The sequence below is a fragment of the Bubalus kerabau genome, chromosome 9 (assembly GCF_029407905.1).
Source record: "Bubalus kerabau isolate K-KA32 ecotype Philippines breed swamp buffalo chromosome 9, PCC_UOA_SB_1v2, whole genome shotgun sequence".
Classification (NCBI taxonomy): domain Eukaryota; kingdom Metazoa; phylum Chordata; class Mammalia; order Artiodactyla; family Bovidae; genus Bubalus; species Bubalus kerabau.
Genome location: NC_073632.1, coordinates 26,463,864 through 26,486,062, shown reverse-complemented (window position 1 = coordinate 26,486,062; position 22,199 = coordinate 26,463,864). Strand labels below are relative to the sequence as shown.

The following is a 22,199-nucleotide window of genomic DNA, read 5'->3' as shown; positions in this document are numbered from 1 at the left end:
ATGAAAATCTTTTTAAATTGGCATTTTATTTCTGAAGTTCATGAAAAAGTTAAAATAAACAAATAGAAAGGGATATAGATGGAATTTGAACTTATAGAAGTGCAAAAAAGTTAGCTGAGAATGCCACTGCCCTGGGAACTAAAATACAGGACTTCAAAGTAAGATTTTCTTCCTATTTGATACGTGCAGACTTTTTTGTGTACACATGCACAACAAATGACATAATAAACTCTATAGTTAACTGATGATGTCAGATTCCAGAAACGTTTTATGTTTAAAGAAATATTAAAATGTTATAAAGGAGTATTTGTTACATTTTAATAACTTAGTAAGATTCAATTTAACATCTATTGTTAAAAACAAATAGTTTTATTTGGCTGAAAAGTTTTCATTTTTAGCAGTTTAACCTACATTTTCTCATAACAGATTGATAGTTATAAATTAGTTCAAAGGCAGGCTAAAACTATTCTTTAAATTAGGTCTTCGAAAAAAAACCTATAAACATTGTCAATAGTTAGTCAAAATGACAGGAAAACATCATATTCAGAAAATTTACAAGAAAGATTTTCCTTAAAATTGTTTTAGGAGCTAAGTACTAGTAGCATACTTAAGAAAAGCTTATAAATGAAAAGCATACATGAGATAGTTATACTAGCTCTCCATGTTTACATAATACTAACAAGATATATATAGAAAACTTTACCCAGAGTAATTTTATATTCCATGTCATAATTTGGTTTATTTTCCTTAGCAAGGATAAAACATCTATTAGTAAGAATCAGGGTAATACATGCATTTTAAAACTTCAAAATTCTAACTGTAATTTTTAGTTTCTAAAAATCTGTTTATTTGAAGATCATAATGCAAAAAAAACCACCCCACAGTTACTGAAGAAAGATACTTCTAAAAAGTTAAGATAAAATAGGGAGCATTTGTCATAGAAATAAACAGAATTTCAAAAAGGCATATTAAATGTCCATCTTTTCAAACCTAACCAGCTAGAAGCAAGCTACTTTACCTATAATACATAAAATGGATTAATGTCTTTAAAAATGCAAATATTTTCAGGACTTGAAGGATAGCCATTTCAAGAAATAACAGTGACTCTGATAACTCGGCTGCCATAGCACAAGTCATGGTAACTTCTCTTTTTAAATACATTTGGTTAAGATTGTTATAAAAGGCAATTTTTTACATCTCATTATTCCAAAGAGGTTTAGGTGTTTTTTTCCCCTCTCACATGTATGGTGATTTCTGGCTGTTTCAGTACAAGGCATCACACCGGTGCAGTCTTGCAATGCAGCCCACGGCAGTTGCAGCAAGTATTTCCCATTAGGAATGTAAGGAGCTTGGAGGGTACAAGGGTTGAGGAAGCAATCTAGAAAAGCACAATGCAGCTTGTGGGTCATTTCCCCACAAATAACCTTTTTAGACCGGGTCCATAAAATGCAGTTTATTATCTAAATTTTTTTAGGGAGCCTCTTTTGTTAAATGTTAACAAAAGAACCACTATGCTAATTCCGTTTAAAATGCAATCCTTAAAAACAAAAATCAACTCTCAAGTCTTTTTGAAAAGTGCTTAAATCATCTGGAGATAAATATCACTTGGTGTCCTTGTTGCCTAACAAATGGCTTTTTCCATTGTTTCCATTAATTTCACCCATATTCGTTTTTTAAAAAACAAGGCCCTTATCCTCATCAGCAAAGGACAGACGTATGATTTAGCATATAAACCCGGTAATTACACACTAATTTACGAAAGATTAATTTTCTTTCTCTTTTCATCAGTTTTCAAGAAGTCTTCCCCTTGAAACTGTAAACAGGAATGGTTTACACCTCAAATTAGAAGCCATTAATTAGCGTGACGAAGTCAACTGCAAGATACACAGATACTTTAAATTATTTAATCACCAATCATCTCGACTAAAGTGTTCTATACTCTTTCATTATCCTTCGGTTAGGTTATTGATCTGTCACTACATTACCTCCAGATCAGTTAGAGATAAATATTAGCGTTCTTGCCTTTCTCTCAGGTTTACATTACTCCTTCTTGTAAACACTTAAAAAAGCTTTAAGGTTCTTCAATCCCAAATCCCTAATTAGCCATTACTAGCCTTTTTGTAAGAGGAAAAAGAGTCTCTGAAGTACAGATCAGGAGTTCGCTGTGCCCAGATAACAATAAAAAAAAAATTTTTTTTAATGTACGCTTAAGGCAATGGCAGTAATAAAAGATACGTAGAGGTGGCTACAGCAAATAACGGGCTCGCAAACGCAAGCGCTTCTAACAAAAAGCGCCTGAAACCTCTATGGCAATATACTGCACTCCAATAAATTACACAACACTTTGCATAGGCTGCAGAAATAACGCAGGACAAGACTTACACAGATGCCCATCCGCAGCATTTATACACATGCACATGGCAAAGAGACAGAAACCAAACACTATCATTCAACTCGGGCAGGGTAGCGCGATCCCGAGTTTGCCCAGCGTGAGAGTGCTCTCTGCGTGTAGTGTCTGTGCGCGCGCGTGAGAGCGAGACCCGTCCTCGGGGCATTTCCCCTCTTTGGGCAGTTTTGCTTCATTTGTTTCCTATTTCTGCTACAGAGAAACTAACTTCCATCTCAGCCCCAGCCAGCGGCCGCTGAATAGAGCCTGTGCTGCGGCTCCGTGTGCGTCAGATTCCTCCGCGGAGCCGTGCCCGGCCCCCCTCGCTCGCTCGCTCGCTTTCTCGCTCCCTCCCTCCCGCGATCGGCCTCCACAGAGAAAGCGCCTTCCAGCCAACCGGCGGCTCCGGCTCCGACATCTTCGACTGGAAATAAATAAATAAATCGCACCTTCGGCCCGGGGAGCCGCGGGCTGGGGGTCTCGCCGCGCCGGGTTGCGGGGGGCGCCGGGGCCGCGGGCGGGCGGGGGCGGGGAGTCGGAGGCACTCCCTTTTTTTTGCCTCTGTGCCGGTGGGTGGTGGGGGCGCGGGCCGCGGGCCGGCGGAGCCCGGGGCCGCGAAGGGCTGCGGACTCCTTTCTGCGGCGGAGGGATTCGCGGCGGAGGAGGCGGGAGGGCGGGCGGCTGGAGCCGCTTGCCTGAGAGTTGTTGTTTCCTCCTCCTCCTCCTCCGCCTCCGCCGCCGTCGCTTGAATGGTGGAGCCGAGGTTCGGGCTCGTGAACACACACTGACAGCTATAGGGCAGGCGGCGGCCCCGTCCCCGCTTCCCCTCGGCGGCGGGGCGTCCCGCCGGCGGCCCCGAAGTGACCCATAAACATGTCTCGTGAGAGGAAAGGCCTCTCGGAGCTGCGATCGGGTAAGTCGGGGGGCTAGCCGGGGCCGCCGGCGGCGGGGGGCGATCCCGCCCGCGGCCCCCCGCCCCCCGCCGCCGCCGCCCGGCCGCTCAGCCTGTGTGTGTCTCCCCCCCGTGTCCCTCTCTCTCCCGCGCAGAGCTCTACTTCCTCATCGCCCGGTTCCTGGAAGATGGACCCTGTCAGCAGGCGGCTCAGGTAGACGGCGGCGCGCGGCGCGGGCCGGGCCGGCGCTCGGCGCCCGCGGCGTGGGGGAGGGCGGCGGCGGCGGGAGCGGCGGGGCCGAGGCCCGGGGCGCGGGGGGCTCAGCTCTCCCCGCTTTGTTGTTGCAGGTGCTGATCCGCGAGGTGGCCGAGAAGGAGGTAAGGGCGGCGGCGGCGTGGCGCCGCGCGACCGCCCTTGGGCCGCCGCCGCCGGGGCGCCCGGGGCGCGCGGGGCTCGGGGGTGGGGGGGGTCCCCGGCGGGGGCGCGGGGAGGGCGGGGGAGGGGCGCGGGCGGGCCGGGGCGCGGGGGGCCGGGCTCACGGGGCGTCCTCTCCCCCCCTGCACCCCACAGCTGCTGCCCCGGCGCACCGACTGGACCGGCAAGGAGCATCCCAGGACCTACCAGAATCTGGTGAGACATTCACGTCGCGGAGCAAAGAAACTTTTCCCCGAGTCGAATAAAAATTGAATTTCCCGCAATTTTTTTTTTTTTTTAACCGAGACAAAAACTTGGCCCCAGAACCCGAAAGCTCCCGAGGCCCCCGGGGAGGGTTGGGGAGGGACGGCGCGGGGGGCTTGTAGGGGGCTAGTGGTGCGGGGGGGGACCCGCACCCCGGGGCCGCAGGGGCTGCCGGCGATTTATTTGCGATATTTTGTTAACGTGCTAGAAATAAAGATACGTCATGAGTGTTGTGCAGTGCAAGGCCGGAGGAGGAGGGGCCGGCGCGCGCGTCCGTGCGGCCGCGGGGGCGCGCGCGAGGCGGCGGCGGCGGGAGCGGGAGCAGCGCGAGGGAGGCGGGCGCGCTCGCTCTGCACGCGCGCTCGGCACGGCTTTCTCCTGCCGCACACAATAGCTGGTGACTAACTGCTCCGAAGTGGCATTAGCATTTCACAAGCGGGCTATTCAGCCGCGGCGGAACCGCTGCAAGACGTGTGTGCCTCTTTTTTTCTTTTAAATTTCTCTCTTTTGGGGGAGGGGGATCTCTCTTTACCTTCAGACTTAGGGGTTTTTTTGATCGGAAGGGTTCGGATGTGCGATGATCGTGGGCCATCGACACCTCTTGCATCTATCTGCCCAAGGTTTTTTTTTTTTTTTTTTTTTTTCCACGGAAGTGGAAAGCCCGTAAACCCTAAAGCCAGGCGTTGAACCAGGCTTTTTTTCTCCTTTTGCTAATTCTCGCGTTAGGCCCCTCGTTCAATTAAAAGCCAGTGTTGGAGGCCACTGAAGAGTTCTGATTTTTTTTTTTTTTTTTAAATTTTATCCGTATACTTACTGTGGAGTGGAGATGGGCAAGTAAAACTTTTCCAGTTTCTAGCGACACGTCTTTTGTTTTTTAGGTTCAGAAATAGCTCTGTCTTAATTTTGTAGGTTTTCGAAGTGAGTGTTTTAGTCATTTCTAAAAAAATTGAAAGTGGACCTATCACTTCTAAGTATTGTGAAGGGCGTGGTAGGATATTTTTATTGGCGAGTTTTGTATTCCGTGCTAATTTCTCCTTTTGGACTCATGGAGGTGGTCTGTCTCTATGTGTGATGGGCAGTTCATGCAGTCACGGGGGCAGAGCAAAGAGCAAGCCTTTGAAATCTCTGCAGTGCCTTGGTTTTTCTGAGATGTTTGCAGCTGATGTATTGAGACAGTTACAAGGTTACCTCAAGAGGGCTTCTGAAAGGATCAGGAAGTTGCAACTAGCTTTGAATGTTTTCCGCGAGATTGAAGGCATGACAAGATTTTTGATGGCTCTTCCATTTGCGTATAGACGAACATCTAACTTTCGTATGTAAATATGTTAGGATTTAATATAGGTTGTTGGTAAGTGTTCCCAGGTATTGGAATGAACGTACTCAGGTTTAGTTAATTTAATGAAGACTTAATAGCGCATTCATTTCCATACAACAGTTTTCAAGTATGTAGTGATTTCGTCTAGTGTTACTCAATACTAGGCTAAAGTGAAAGGAATTTGAAGCAAACTTCAAGGTTCAGTAACAGCAATATTTAATTTTTAGGTTTGTAAATACTTGACAAAATCTTACGTGGGTGTCCATGTTTTACTCATTACTTAAAAGAATTATTAAGATTGTAATACTCCATTTTTAAGAATTGGACAGACAACTCATCTTGGCCTGTTTTAACCAAACTCATCTTTGCATTTCATAAAACCCCACAAACCCCGAGTCACTGAGGTGGCCGTGTTTTTTTTTAATGTGGAGATTATTGGTTAATGTTATGTTTATATTTCTAAATGAAGCGGCCAATGGTATCTGGCCAGATTGTGAGACTGTCTAATCCTTGTAGGAATATCATTTAATTTTCCAATAAAAACAAAGTTACCAATGTTTTTCAACTTTTTTTGAGCGAATTTGTCATCTCTCAAATATTGATGAGTTTATATTCTTCATCTCTTCATCAGATTTGGGATACCATAAGTTCTGTATTTATCTTATCAAAATCCACCTATTTTGGATGGAAGTGGTGTTTCTTGATTAGTGTTTCCAAATGTTTGTACCAGAGCAGTCATGTTGGCATGCTCATGAGATAGTTAAGGATTCCCGTTAGACTTTAGAGTTCTCTGGCACATTTTTTCCTTTCATTTGCTCAGTCTGTATAATTCGAGGCACCATTTGAGGTGCTTTCCTACCTGTCAAACTGTGTATCTAGGTATGTGGTATTTGGTTTAATTTTGTTTGACTTCTGATTGATATTTAGTTAGCTCTAAAAACATTTTGGGACCCTAGGTATTTGAGCACGTTTTTGTTTAACAGTAGGATTTTGAAATTATGTGGTGAGCTAGGTGAGCACATGCAATGTCTCTTGTACAGCATTCTCTATTTCTTAATTTATTCTTAAGACTGAAAGTTTTATTTCCTATTAAATTGAATTTATTTAACATTGATTTGAAAATTGTTCTGGTGTTTGAAGCCAAAATAACAACTATCGTTTGTGGTTTCAGTAGCATTTGCCTCTACTTGGGAATTCATTGCTTTTGATAAATTGGATGATATTTTAAATGTAAGAATTTGTATGTCAAATTGAAATTTCTGGAGAACCTCAAATTACAGCTATTTAGGATGAGGTATAATATTTGTACTTGGGAACTTCAAAGACATAGATCAGCATCTGAAGTCAGGTTACAGATAAAATTCACAGTAGTTGAGTTTTGACCAAGCAGAAAGTGGAGTTTTAACCAAGCAGAAAGTGGAGTTTTAAGAGCAGTTTAAAAGTTTCCAGGGTAAAAAAAGAAAATTTAATACTTTTATTTCAAGTGTCATTGATAAAGGTATTGTAAAGGAAGATTGTGATTATTATCCTCTACTCAAGACAAAACATTTTTAATAGTGGATGGAATTTGATAGGAAGTTAAAGCATTTTTATTTTATTTTTAGCCCAGTAGTATATATATTAAATCAGGTTTTCTTTTTTTTTTTTTTTTTAAAGGATGGGGATGCTTTTAAACCAAACAGGCATTTTTTAAAACTTTCATTGGAATTCTTATTTTTTGAATAGAGTCATGCAGGAGGCAAACTTTACAGAGTAAGAAAACAACTAATTTTTGGGCTAAGAGACATCTTTGTCATTTATTTTTGTTTGGACAGTGAAATTGGTTTATTAAATTTCACTCTCTAGTCACTTTTAAGTAGTGATGACATATTTAAGTTGCATACTTATGAGATCTTAAGGCAGAATTTTTAAGTGTCCTTGCCAGGTTTGGGACTCTGATTACATTTCTTGCTTGCAAGGTATTTTCCAAACTGTTGTTGTTTTGCTAATCTGTTAGATACAATTATTATAATTTTTTTGTAGTAGTATTTGCTTTTAAAAAATTATTCCACTCTATTAGAAATCTAAATCTTTGTGTTCAAGGGAAAGCATTGCAAATAGATTGTGTATTGTGATGTTAGCCCTGCCAGCTAGTTAGCGTGCAGGTTAACCTCTGGCAAGTCAAAAATTTCTCTGGGCCCTTGTTTTCTCATTCTTATAAATGGATTGAAATCTGATTTTTAACTAGAAGTAGCAGTGCATTGTTTTGAAGAGCTCAACTTTTTAAATTTTGGAATTATTTTGTAAAACACAGAAAAGTAGACCTCGACAAATCATTCATATTAGGAAACTGTATAAACACTTTTTGTAGCGCCATTCTTAAGTTGTTGTATCATTTTTCCTTGAAAAGATGAAGATTTTTGAGACATGACCACTTTGTAGACTACTTTTTTTTTAATAATTAGTATGATTTCACCATGATTTAAGTACTAGTTTCACAAATCATTGGTGGTAAATTCAGAGATCAATAGAAGTCCTGAATAGGCTTTACTTAGGTACTTAGAGTATGCTGATTAATGTGAAAGTGTAGGTATAAAACCTAGGAGACCAGTTTTAAGTTAAAAAAAAATAGATAACATGTTAAAAATGATTTTAAATTAGGGATTCGTATTATCCATTTTTATATTCATATTATCTGGAATGGGAATTCCTAATTCAGAATCATTTTTAACATGTTATGTAGTACTGTCAAAATTTAACCAGTTTCAATTTTGGAGGGTGGTGGCATATAATGAAGTAAATGTCTTGTAGACTTATTTTTCTGTTTTTAATAGAGTATTAGTGAAATTGTAAGTTTTGCTTGGTAGTCTTCGTAACATGGTTTTAATGTCTCAATCATTATAATGAAGAAATAATGTTAGATGTAAAGGGAATAGTACATTTCCTTGAAGGACTGAAGTGTAAATCTTCATCTTTTTTTATACATGCAGTTATTCTATTGATATTTGTGCCATTATTTTAAAGAGTTGGAGGCATTTACAAAAATTTTAAAATAAGTACTTGTTAAATTCTTAGGACTCTTGAATAATTGTAAAGTGGCATGAATATGAAGGAGGAGTTGGGTCATCCCGTTCCCAACTGCATAGTGGTGTTTTATGATTGCTGTGAGGCAGAAAAACACTGTTGGAGTCTGTTTCCCAGTCTGTACAAGGGGTTAATAACAGCTCCTATTTTGTAAGATTATAACATGAGTGATAACTCACTGGTACAAATCAAGTATTATGTAAGGGCCTGGAAAATCCCATGGACAGAGGAGCCTGGTAGGCTTCAGTCCATGGGGTCGCAAAGAGTCGGACATGACTGAGTGACTTCACGTTCACGTTTGTGTTCGCTATGATCAGAACTTTAGTAGTAGAAGTTGTCCCAACTATAGCTTTATAATGTACAGAATTTTAAGAAAAAGTATTATTTCAGAAACAATATGCATAACTTTCTGAATATAGTATTTACCATGTAAGATTGGCTGCTTAAAACTTTAAAAGACACTATTAGCATAGTTACTTTGTAGATTCAAGGATGAAATAATTAAAGCTAAGATATAAAGAAAAAAGTATAGTAAATGTAAAAAATAAATCATTTTTAAAGTATTGTGGATAGATTTCTAGAAACTGTGAACTGTATTTGTGGAACAGTTAACATTAAGAAATGTTTGGGTGGTTGAAATATGCAGAATTGATTAGAGGATATATGAAGCTCTTTTGGTAATGATCAGATAGCACTTAGAAATATGTGAAGGGAGCTTGGCTATTGCAGCTGGTTCCTTCTGTACAGAGATTTTCATAATTGAAAATCATGACAACAGTTTGTATTCTTTTGGAAATTTTCAGGAGGAGTTGTTTTGTAATCTGTCTAAAAGATTCTGTTTTAAGCCAAGTTTTAAAAAGAGTGTTGAATTTATTCTTGAGTATTAGGTTAAATAAATCCTATGTCAATTTTTTAGTATATAAAGAATTTCTTTGTCAGACCACAAGTTTCTGTTTCTTTTATCTAGAAACTTTTCTCACCTTCTGCAGTCATTCTTCTTTCTTAAATTTTGTGGTTATCTATCTTGTCACTACAGAATTAATAGCAAATAAAATTGTATTCTGCACAGTTTATTTTGGATAAGTGATACCAGGTAGGTGAATTTCATTGTGACTAGTAGTTTTCACATACAAATTTTAGAATTCATAGAAAAATATCCCTAATACTAAGCAAAGTGGCCATTAGTTAGGAGGGCTAAGCATAAACGTTTAGAATAATTTCCTATTTTTAATGTACTTTTCATTCACTTTAGGAAAGTAAAAAATTAAAAATGAGTGTATTAGAGAAAAAGGATATTTAAGTTGCTTTTGTAATTATATCTAAAAGTGATAAAGGCTGTTATATAATAGGAACCAAACTGAAAATTCAGAAAGTTTTAAATGTGTAAAGTTTCTGTTTTGCTTGTGAGAAGCTATGTTGGTGACATGTGAGTGATTTGTGAAAATAAATTATTTTGGAATTAATATGTTATTAAGCATATTGAATATAGAGGACTGTAAGTATTTTCTAACAGGCTATGGAAAATGATAATTTTTTTCATTATGGCATTTGAGAATTCGGGGTATTAAAAAATTGTGTGACATTGAGTGGTGAAATACAAAATTGTGAGAACCTTGGTCACTATAGAGAATGCAGTCATCAGATGTGAAGATGGTCTACCTTTAGTTACTTGTCTTACACACACATATGTGCACACACAAAAGCAGCATTATTTGAGCTCAGGGATCACAGATAAGGATAGCTGGATGAGAAGTTTTTGGTATTAAGAAAGTTGGGATCACGACGTGGTTTCTGATGAAGCTTCTGCCTTAGTTAAAACTAATTTAAATAGTAAGAGGAGTAAGATTTGTAGTGTAAGACATAAGTTGTTCATTGCACCGTGGATGATGGCAGCCTGCTGCAAAGGAAGCACATAAAGAATCCATGTGCTCTGGCCTCCAGATGGCCATGGTCACGGTAGCATGACCCAGTTGGTCTCCATCCGGATAAAGAACAGACACGTAGCCTGTCTTGGCAGAGCTTATAATATAAAACCCCAAAATACTCACCTTTACTTGTGTCACTGGATTCTGGTTTAGTTTTGGGGTGTGGAAGGACTAAGTTCTAGGCAACTTGGAGAAACACGCATTTCCTGAAACAGCTTTACACTGCCATTGCATGTGTGATGCTAGTTATTTTGAGTGTAGTGTTTAAAACTGAAACATTACTAAAAATGAAACTGATTTTTCTCTGAAGATTATTTACATGGGTACTTTAAGAATACGTGGTTTAAGTATTCTTAATCTTTAAGTTAGTGGACAGTAACTTTTTTAGCAGAATCATAGATTTTAAATTATGCTTCACTAAGTAACTAATGTTTTAAAGAAGATTTCTTATTTCACAGATTTGTTTTAGCAAGTGACTTGATTTAAAAACAAAACTTCAAAATGTTATTTTAAAAACTTAAACTTGGTCATTTTGTTGTGTTTTAAATTATTTTTATAGTGCATCCTTTGTGGTTTGTGGAAACCTTAAATCTGGATAGAGGTTTTTTTTAAACAAATACAGTCAGATTGTATAATAATAAAAATATGAGAATCAGTATTGCATTTTATTTAAATGACAAATATGTATTGATAATACTAACTGAATTATCTAAATGATTTCTTAGGTGATTGATTAAACTGTGAATGTAAGATACAGTCTTTCAAACATGTTTATTCATAGTTATTTAAGAGTAAATAGACCCTCATGATTAATTTTGACATGTAGTAAGATTATGTATTATTTTTACTATACCCTGAGTACAAGTAAATCATAAGTTTGTGAGAGTCCTTCTGAGACTAGTTACCCAGCTTAGAGCATTTAACTTGAAAAGTGGTTATATAGGTTCTAAGTTTGTAATCATAAAGCCTGTTTGGCGATGAGGGAGAAACTCAAGTTTTGAAAAGGAAACTGTAACGTAGTAGAAATAACACTAAACTTGAAATCAGGAGACCTGGGGTTGAATACTGTTCCTCCTACTTTCTACTGTTTCTCCTACTCATTCTGTGAAATGAGGACAGTACTTAACCTTATTTGCTTGTGAAGATAAATAAATGCTGAGAATATAAGTATTCTATATTTTTGTTCTTGGGCTTCCCTGGTGGCTTTGTGGTAAAGAACCTGTCTGCCAGTGCAGGAGATGCAGGTTTGATTCCTGGTGGGGGATATCCCCTGAAGAAGGAAATGACAGTCGATTCCAGTATTCTTGCCTGTGAAATCCCATGGACAGAGGAGCCTGGTGGGCTATAGTTCATGGGGTCACAAAAGATTCCAACACAATTTAGCAGCTAAAAAGAATTTTTTTCTATGTGGAAAAGCTATTAGAGTTTTTAAAAGCTCAAAAAATGTAAACTTGGTTAAAGAGTATAAATATAATTTAACCTGTGCTTTATAATAATGATGTAACATTTATCAATTAAAAGTTTAGATAGTTTTGAGATTTTTAGGGACTGGGTTTTAGTAATAGGCCTTAGTAAACAATAAAATTTTTTTAATTTCTGGTTTTGTTTATATGCTAGAATAGGACTAAAAATAAGAACTGTATTATGTTAAACTGACCTTTTTATAACTTAGAACTATAGTAGAAAGCATAAGCAACTATCCTTTCAAGTCTGAAAAAATTGTGAGGAAAAAATATGTGAGAAAGTCTGAAAAACTGTTTTAGAACCAATCAGGCATTCAGTACATTGGAATAAAGTGAAGAGCCTGGTCAGATCATATTGGTGCCAAAGATTAGGTGGATCTTGTTTCCATTAGGACTTCTTAATTACGTCCTGAGGAAGGGCTGACATTTCTAGGTCTCACAGGTATATCAAGTAGTTGGAATGAATATATTGACCTAACCTCATTTTTAAAAGGTCATTAAAAAGATTTCAAGTTTTTTTCCTCTGTTTGGGTCTAGAAGGATTTTTCTCAGCATGAAAGTGTGTGATGTGGAGTGTTTTAATAGCCCACTCTAGTATCAGGCACTGTGACCAACTCCCGAGTGGTGGCTGTTGCAATCCCAGTCCTAGGGATTAGGACCCCCACTAGATGTTTTCCTCCCACTCAGCAAATTTAAACTGAGGCTCTGGATTTCAGAGTTCTTAATTCAAACTGCTGACCTTTTCTTTACAAACTGAGAAAAGAAAATTTTAATGACAGTATGGCTGTGGCTTCCAGGTTCTTTACATTTTCTTCCTACCAATAACACCATTTACTATACTTCCCACTGATAACGGCAAAATTTTCTTGGCTGAAAAGGGTGGGCATATATAAAGCAGCATATCAAGCAGAAGCAGATCGGCTTAGCCAAAAATACAGGAAAATAAACACACTCAAAGAGCTCAGTTTCTTCCTTGTACCTTTCTTGCTACAAGTCACAATTTCAGAAGGTTTTGTTGTAATTGATAATCCTAGAAAACGCATGTGCAATCTGAGAAACGAGTGACCCGAGTTTATGATTTGGGCCAAGATGGGCAAGGGAAGAGCAGACTTGCCTTTGTGTCACAAAATTCTGTTCCCCTTCTGTGGTGGGATGCCAGGGATCGTTCTTTAGATTAGGAATGGGTAAATTCGGGCTGGTGGAGGTCAGTTGTACAGAAGACCTGTTTTTGCAAGGCCCCTGAGCTGGAGTAATTAAATTTTTAAAGAGTTGTTTATGTGTGTATATATATATGAGATAGTAGACTTCAAAGCCTAAAATACTTGCTGTCTGACCCTTCACAGGAAATGTTTGCTCACCTGTGCTCTAGATAATGCAACATGTTTACAGAAAGGATGCATTTATTTAATGCATGTTTCAACTATTAATTATGGACAATTAACCAAAGATTGTTGATTTTTCTAATTGGGATTGGAGGTGGCGGGATGAAGATAGGAGAAATTTGAAAAAGCTCTGTCTTGCCCCCTGAATTTCAGTGGATGGCATAAGGGTTTACATCCATATAGCGGGCTCATACATTTTCGTGGGGAAAGAGAAATGTCTGTTGAAGGGAGGAGCATAGATTTTAAAAAGAGAAGCAGTGCTGATAAGTGTTCACTTTAAAAATTTTAAAATAGTGGTCATAAATTTTATGGTAACCTTTTTAATTGTTTTATCTGTTTATTCGTTATTTCTAACTTTAAGATTTAAAAATTTTACTCTTAAAAATACTGAGAAAGGTAGGGTTGGTCGCTTTGATTTCCTTAAACCATTTTAGGAGAGAGTATTTAGGGTTGTCATTATATCATTTATCTTCTATCCTTTGAGTTTTAAGTGTTCCCCTTAATTTATAGGAATTTATGCCTTTGTACAAGTTTGCTTAGTAGTGAAAGTCAACTTCTAAAACATTTACTTCTGGCTCACTTTAATGTGTGTGTTGAAAACTATTCAGGATGTCTAGTTTATAGTTTGCACATATATTTGAGAAACTGAGTACTTCGTGGGGTGTAGGTGGTGGGCAGTATGATTGTGGCTCTGGACTTGGTTTGTCTCATCTCCACCGTGCACTAAGTGTGTATGACCTTGGGAGGGTTGTTTTTATCTTTTGTACCATCATTTCTTTATTAATGGGAATAATAACAGAACATATATCTTATGGTTATCAAAATCATTGACTCGGCTTTTTCATGGAAAACAGCAATTACCATAACGGCCTAGCACTTAGTGTGCAGCCGACATGTGTTCAGTAGCTTCCCAGGTGGCTCAGTCGGTCAAGAGTCTGCCTGCATTGCCGGAGACCCAGGTTTGATCCCTGGGTTGGGAAGATGCTCTGGAGGAGGGCATGGCAGTCCACTTCAGTGTTCTTGCCTGGAGAGTTCCATGGACAGAGGAGCCTGGTGGGTTACAGTCCGTGGGGTCACAAAGAGTTGGAAATGACTGAGCGACTAAACCTACCTATGTTAGTATTTTTAATATTTGTCACACTTTACCATTTGGTCATACTTTTTATGTGTTGAATATCTTTGAGAGCTTGAAAGCAGTTTTGGTTGTGAAAAGTATGGGCATATTAAAATTGAGAACGTCAAGTTCTGTTTTTCCTGAATAACAGTATTCGGACAATTATCGAGAATCCAGTAATTGGATGTCTAAATCCAGATATAGACATTTTAGATTAGGGATTTTATTACAGTATAATTTCAACTTAACCTTTTAATTATTTACTAGTAAATTAAAGTTCATTCAGATGAAAAAGCTTAAGAATATTAAAGATACAGGTTAATATTTAAGTTAAAATTAAAGCTACAGGGGTTTTAATAATTTGAAAATTAAAAGTCATGTATATGGAGCCATAAATGAGCTATTTTAATTATTTTTACATTTTAAATATTGGCCATAATTACATAAATTAATATTCTTAAAGAATAATGAGAAAAAGACAGTAGCAAAAATAAGTTTTATTCATTTAAAAAAAAATATGTTTTAGGGGTGTGTGTATATATGATGCATTTGGGAATGCAAGGAGATGGTCCCTGTTCTCATATAGTTTATGGTGAAGTTAAGAATAGAAACATTAAACCCATGACATTGTTGAAGGTACAGTTGTGAACTGGTACATGAGTTAAGAACAAGTCACCAAGAGTGTTCAATCAAGATGATAATACCTAGACTGAATAAAGTGAAGGAAAACACAGTTACAAAGGGAAGATCTGAAGCAAATAGAGTTGTCTGGGCAAGGGGAGGTGGAGAAATGCAAAGCACACCACATGGGAAAAGCCTGACAGGAGACAGTGCGGGTAAAGAACCTGAAAGAAAGCCAGTGTGTCTAAATGTGGAAAGGGAGGGCTGGAGAGTGTAGGACTAGGAGTGTGCCAGAGAAGGCAGAGAAACAGTAATGGACTCCACATGTAATTCAGAGCTAGTAGACCACGTGAAGGATTTAGATCTCAAAAGAGCACGACAAGCCTCTGAAGTGCTTTAGGTAGAGGTGACCACCAGATCTGTGTTTTGGAAAGAGCATTCTAATTGCAATATGGAGAAGAGATTTGAATGAGGTGAAAAGGGTTCATAGGGTCCCAAAGAGTTGCACACGACTGAAGCAACTGAGCAGGCAGGTGGGTGGAAGGCACAAGTGGATGTGGGAAAGATGGATGATTGGAAATTGGATTGTTAGGGAGATAGAGACAGGTATATGGGTTTGAGGCTAGGAAAGAAACATTCGTTTGGATGTGGTGGGATATTTGGAATGAGGTGAGAGAGGGAAATGGGCAGTGTGAAAATGTGACTTCTTGATTTTAGATTGGAGAGACGGTGATAATGTTGCCAGTCACCAAGGTAGGGAACTTGAAGGGGGCTGTTGGCATGAGCATCATGAGTGTAGTTTTGGATGTGTTGAGTTGAGGAGGCCTTGGGACTCCAAGGAGAGGACTCTTAAGAAAGTTCAGTGAGCAAGGCTAGGCTGTAGATGCAAATTTGGGAAGCTTTGGCATAAAGATTGTCCAGAGAGTATAGAGAAAGGGTATGAGAGTGTCTGGAACTGAGCTGTGGGATATCAGACCTTAAGGAACCTCTCCATTTAATGGCCAGCGAAGTCAGTTTTTTCCCCCCTGTGTATTTTCATGTATTTGTTTATCTTAATAGTTAAACACTTAGCTGTAAGTACTGTGTTAGGTTCTGGGCAGACAAGTGAACAAGATCTAATCCCGTCTGTTCTTAGGTAGGACATGGACCAAGTAAATTGGCAGTTTTAGTATAGTGTAGAGTCTTACGAACCTCTGAAAAGGGCAGGATAGTGGTAGGGACTATGTATGTGTTTTTTGGGGGAAGAGGATCATAGCTGTCACTAGATTCCTACATCTTAAGAACAATTAGTATGGTGTAATAAGTACTGCAGAGTTCTGAGAGTGGGGTAAAGGACTGGGAAGGAGTTTAATTAGTGTGCTGTGGAAACACAGAATGTCCACAAAAGAAGGGGCAGAGGCAGGTCATGGAAGGCAGTGAAGCCCAGACTGACATGAAGGAGGATTCAGGTGTGGAGGTGCATGGGTAAAGATTTCTTTCAGAGGGTTCAGCTTGCCTAAGATCTCAAAGCCAGAAAGCATGAGGAGTTGAAGAATTGAAAGTGTCTCTTCTAACTTAAAAATGAAATTTGGCTTCGAAAAATTGAATATAGTAAATGATCAAGGAGCGATGTCATTGGTAAAAGTGGATTCATGTTTTATTAAAAAGATAGTTCTTCAATCAAGATTTTCAAGTTTACTACTTGAAATGTATTTTGTAAAAAGACCCTAAAACAGGATCATCACAAAACTAAAGTTAACAAGCAATTAACTTCCTTGTCAAACTAAAAATTGTAAAAAGAATTTTGATCAATTTTAAAAAGTAACATTAGAATAATCATCATGTACAAGTTTTAAACTAGAAGGGACCCTATACATATTGTAGACTTTTGCTTTCAATTTTTAAGTAAATTATTTTAGGAAGGATTAGAGTATAAATACCACTTAAAATTTTTGTATTTTGGTGTATTTTCTTCTGAATGCTTTTTCTGTTTATATCATACTAGTGCTTGAAAAAGTATGTTTTGAGTCAAGATGATATTAGGGGAAAAAAGGATTCTGTAACTAGGGTTTGTGTATTTGTGCATTAAACAAAATAAATAGATTTATCAGGATTTTTCAGAGGCTTTAACATCATCGTGCATTTGTGAATCTCGAAAGCTGAGAGGTAGTATGTATTATTTGATTTAGAACTTCTTTTCCAGAAGTATTCGTTCTACCAGTAATGATTAACCAGACTCTGTATTCTTTTAAATTGTCTAATCAAAGTGAGACAATATGGCTCCATATTGTCTCTATGACAGTATATTAAGATAAAAAGTAAGATAGGTTCCCCTTAATTGGCTTCAATCTAGAGAATGAATATCAGCTAATTTAAAAAAATAACATTTATGTTCTTTTGCAGTTAGAGTATAACAGATACTACAAGATAGATTGAGATCACTTAATCCCTCACTTCCTCAAAATCTATTTTATAAGAATTCATACTAAAATTGCCATTAATAAGTGGACCTTTTTAAAAATGTGGTCTTGTCTTTTTAGGCTCTTTGACATTTTCTCAGACTTTACTTTTCCTGTTTTTTTTTTTTTTTTTTTTTAAATTGAGGTGAAATTAACATATAGCATTATTTTAGTTTCAGGTGCACAACATAATGATTCAAAATTTGTATATATTGTGAAAGATCAAAAGAAGTCCTGTCACTATACATACTTACAGCATTTTTTTTTTTCTTGTCATGAGGAAGTTTAAGATCTGTTAAAGCTTTCAGTTGTACAGTACAGTATTATTAACTATAGTCACCATGCTCTTCATCATACCCTTATGGCTTGTATATTTTATAACTGTAAATCTTACACCTTTTGACTCTTCCTACTTGGGTACGAAATGGGTAGAGTCAAAGGGTGCAAGCTTCCAGTTACTATTTTTTTTTTTTTAGTCTAAATGAACTTGAGTGGCAGTTCTCAAACTTTACATCAGCACCTCTTTACATTAATGAAAATTATTGCAGTTCCTTTGTGTGTATTATCTATTCATATTTACCCCTTAAAAATTAAAACAAGTTTTAAAATATTTTTATTCATTTAAATATAATAAACTCATTTCATGTTAATATAAGTAAAAAAATTTTTATAACATGATTATTTCCCAAAACAAATTTATGAGGTGAGTGGTATTGTTTTATCCTTTTGAGGATGTTTAATCTCTGGCTTAATAGAAGACAGATTTCTTATATCCCCTTAGACATGCAGTCTGTTGGGACATTGCTGGAAAACTTAGGCAAATAACATCTTCATATTATTCATTTTTTAAAAAAATTTTTGGCTATGCTGTGCAGCATGCAGGATCTTAGTTCCCCTGACTAGGGATTGAACCTGTGTCCCCTGCAGTGGAAGCATGAAGACTCACAATTTTTACTTGAGAAATCCCTAGGAGTCCCCAGAACACACTTTGAAAACAGCTAAACTAGAATATTTAGGTACTGCAGTGAGGATTTTTTGTAACTTGATAATCTAAACATAAAGTGAAAACAGTGTACTTTTTTCCCCTAATTTAATTATCTTTACATTATTATGCAAATACTGTCTATTTAATAAAAGACTTTTCAGGATGGATAATAAAAATAAAGCATTTTACATCTTGGCTTTGAATGCTAATCTAAATTAAGCAATATTTTGAAGTTGTTCCAAAAACAGCCCAAACTTTGTAGTTGGTAGATTTATTTTATAGTCAAACTTGTTTCATTTAACAGTTGGAATTTGGCCTTTCTCTCTGGGAAGTTTTTGGTAAATTATAAATTTCAGCACAGAAATTATATAGATGTCTTTAGATTTTGTAATGAGAACATAAACTGTCTAGTTTCTTTAATCCTGAACTATTCTGGAGATTTTTTAAAATATCATTGGTGATAAAAAGTGTTTATAGTTAGATGATTTTTTGTTTATTTTGAAAATTAAAATATTAGACTGGAACATACCATTTTAGGTTATAATACATATTTTTTCATTGTTCAGTATTTGCATTGACTAGCATCTGTTAGTTTATAACTTGCTGTATTTAGGTTCCATCAATTCTTTTAGCATTTTTCCTCTTCAGTGGATTAAATCATGGTTGGGTAGTTGTTTTATACTGTGAATCAAGGGATTTCACAGAATGAATGTGAATTTTTCCCCCCAGGTAAAATGCAATGTGACTAGCAAGAACAAATTACTATGTGTTTAAAAGTACATTTTATTTACTGTAAATAATTGTATCCTGTATCCCCACTGTATTTAGCAAACATTTTATATGTGTCTTTCACATAATAGGTGAAGTATTACAGACATTTAGCACCTGATCACTTGCTGCAGATCTGTCATCGACTGGGACCTCTTCTTGAGCAAGAGATTCCACAAAGTGTTCCTGGAGTACAAACTTTGTTAGGAGCTGGAAGACAGTCCTTGCTACGCACAAACAAAAGTATGAAAAATTTCTAACACATTTAGATGGTCTTTTTCTCACTTTTTGTCTTTGTGTCCTATCTTTATTCCAATAAAAAATGTTTGTGTTTAATAGGCTGCAAGCATGTTGTGTGGAAAGGATCTGCTCTGGCTGCATTGCATTGTGGAAGACCACCAGAGTCACCAATTAACTATGGTAGCCCACCCAGCATTGGTGAGTTGTTTGAGTTCATTACCAAGTTGATAGCCTCTTAGTAAAGAGCTTTTGAAAATAAAAATGTTTTTTACTTGCTGTGAGGTCAGAGAATTTTCATTTTTTGTGTATTAGCCTTCAAAGAGGAAAAAGCCCTCAAATTTTTTTCTTATGTTAGAAATCTATAATGAAAAAGTCATAATAATGTGTAATTATAGATTGTAAATATTGTACCTATCTAATGAGCTCATTGGTATTTTTACAGAATATTTTTTTTAAAGATGTATGTCATTCGGTTGATTCAGTAGGCAACTGTATCATAATACAGATTAGTTGTAATAATGTGGTTATTTTTATGAATAATCGTGTACTTTTTGGCCTTTAAAATTTGAAGAAGGAAAACTGAAGCAGATAGATCTTCTTGAAATGCCCTCTAAATTCATCCTTTTTAACTCTGCTACTACGAGGTGCTTGTCTTACCTGAATTACTATAGCCTTCTTCACACTAGTCTTGCTTCCGGGATCTTCTCCCTCTTTCCCTTTCAGGTTATACTATATGTAACCCTATAATGTTACTCTTATTTAATTCTACTTCTGCTATGTCTCTCTTCTGCTCAAGGTAGTATGAGAGGTAGCTTATGGTATTTTAATGGAGTTACAGTTCCTCTACCACCAAGTCTTACTCTGACTTTCAGAGAGCTTCGTATTTTAACCATAGCCTCTTCTGTCCCTACCCTCCTGCTTAGTCAGAAGTGTCTTCTCCCTCTTTCTTCCACCTGTCCAGATTATACTTATTTCTCTTCCTTTTCTGGGTAATTACAGTCAGTATTACCATATTATAATTTGTCAGTATTATGGTTTTGTATAACTTGTTTAATGTTTATATAAAATATGCTTTTCTGTTGTTTTACTTATAGAAGAACTTTTTAAGGTTTTGTGTTTTATCATAAGGGGCATTTTGTATTTCATAGACAATTTTGATGTATTTGGGTATAAATCTAACTGTTGGTACTGGAAAGATGATCTCTTTTACTTTAGATTTTTCTCATTGGTTTCATGAAGTTTGAGTGTGATATGCCTTGGTGTCATTTTTTTCTATTTATCAAGCTTGAGATTTATTAGGCTTCTTGAATCTGTAATGTCTTTTATTGGCATTGGAAAATTGTCAGCCATTATCTTTTAAAATATCATGTCTGCTCCATTCTCTCTCCTCTCCTGGGACTCCAGTTAAACAGATGCTAGGCTTTCTTACTGTCTTCTCTCTTGCCCTCTCTTTTATGATTTACATCTTTTTTAGTTTTCTCTAAGCTGTTTTCCAAAGTCATCCTGTGTTTTACCCATGGTGGGTAATCATGGGTGATCTTTTTTTTTATTTTAATATGATTGTCCTGGTTAAATAATGATTCCTATGTGTTCTTAGTATAATGAACAACTATAAAACAACAAAGGATTTGAGACACAAGAGTATATTTTCACCTAGAAAATTATACTAGGAAGTAGAACAGTTTTCTTAAAAGGGGAAGGTAAGTTTATTAGAAGCGTCCCCTCTAGGGAAAAGTCTATCCTTTTTTTGAAAAAATGCAGATCCATTTAATAAGGGGAATATGTTGTTCTTTCAAAGCATTGTCAGGCAACACTGTGGAAGGCAATGAAAGTGCAAAAATGATTGATAGTAACTTTCCTCTTAACATTTGATATGCGAGTAATTACTCTGTTCCAGGCACTATTCTAACCATTTTCCATTTATTTTTATCTTTTAAAACCTTAAATGATCTTTAGGTAGGAAATACTTTTACTTTACAGAGAAGGAAATTGAGGCATGAAAAGGTTTGGTGACTTGACCAGGGTTACATGTTTAGTGAGTCGTGAAAGTACAGCGACTCCCATTATGCTGTGCCTTATTCTTAATAAACTAATAGTTAACAGTTGGTTAACACTTGGCTACTCAAGAAAGTTGGTATTAGTCATATTTTGGAAAAGGATACCAGATAGTTATAAAGTCAGATAAAGTATTTTAGGCCATGTCATTAATCATCAGATCAGTAAATATTGCTGACGTGGTTATAGGGGATTTAAATATGGCAAAAATAACTTGAGCTTTGTGTCACATCAAGAGAAATGCAGCTGGTATATTCAGGTAATAGAATTAATTACCATGCAGGTAATTGTTGTACCTTTCTCAAAGAGTTTTATTTCATTTTTAAAGGTTTATGATACATTTTTCCATTCAGATTTTCAGGAAGTTGCTCTTCATATTTAAAAAACAAAAAAAACCCAAAAAAACGCCTGTACTGGAATGCTAATTTTACCTGATGTTTTTGTATTCGCATATAGTTTTCGACATCTCTAAAGAGAAGCTGGACTAATCAAAATGACTCTACTTACTAATAGTCGTAGTTTAGTGCCGTGTCTCTTCAGTTCACCTTGGTGACAGTCTTAAATGTCTTGTCATTATTATGAAAGTGTGACTGGGTGGTAATGGGAAGAAAAAGTCATTAGGTTTTTTGGCAGAATAATTTGCCTGCATAGTGATACAATATTCATTTCAGGTTATCACAGACTATGAGTCAGAAGATTTTTAGTTTTAAATATGAGTGTTAGTATCTTATTTTGTTGATTCCTCTGCCATTTCTGTCTGGCTGCTTCTAAAAATTTTCCTTGCTCTTTTCCTTGATCAGTGTAGTATTACCAAAGACCCATGTAATAAAAAGACCTTAGCATTATAGCTTTTCTTAAAATACAAATGGGAAT

At 37.1% G+C, this 22,199-nt stretch overlaps 1 protein-coding gene across 4 annotated transcripts in view; it reads left to right on the top strand.

Annotated features, from left to right (window-relative positions):
- The first annotated feature begins 3,011 nt into the window (after positions 1–3,011).
- Positions 3,012–22,199, top strand: part of PHIP (pleckstrin homology domain interacting protein) — a 129,129-nt gene continuing 109,941 nt past the window's right edge. For 3 of the 4 annotated variants that reach the window (XM_055534851.1, XM_055534850.1, XM_055534848.1), the window contains exons 1-6: positions 3,014–3,299; positions 3,434–3,492; positions 3,627–3,656; positions 3,850–3,909; positions 19,124–19,274; positions 19,371–19,469. In XM_055534851.1, the coding sequence (XP_055390826.1) occupies positions 3,260–3,299; positions 3,434–3,492; positions 3,627–3,656; positions 3,850–3,909; positions 19,124–19,274; positions 19,371–19,469 (439 nt within the window). In that variant the 5' untranslated portion in view covers positions 3,014–3,259. Of the gene's footprint in view, positions 3,300–3,433; positions 3,493–3,626; positions 3,657–3,849; positions 3,910–19,123; positions 19,275–19,370; positions 19,470–22,199 lie in introns of all 4 variants that reach the window. The other variant, XM_055534849.1, reaches the window with a different exon arrangement.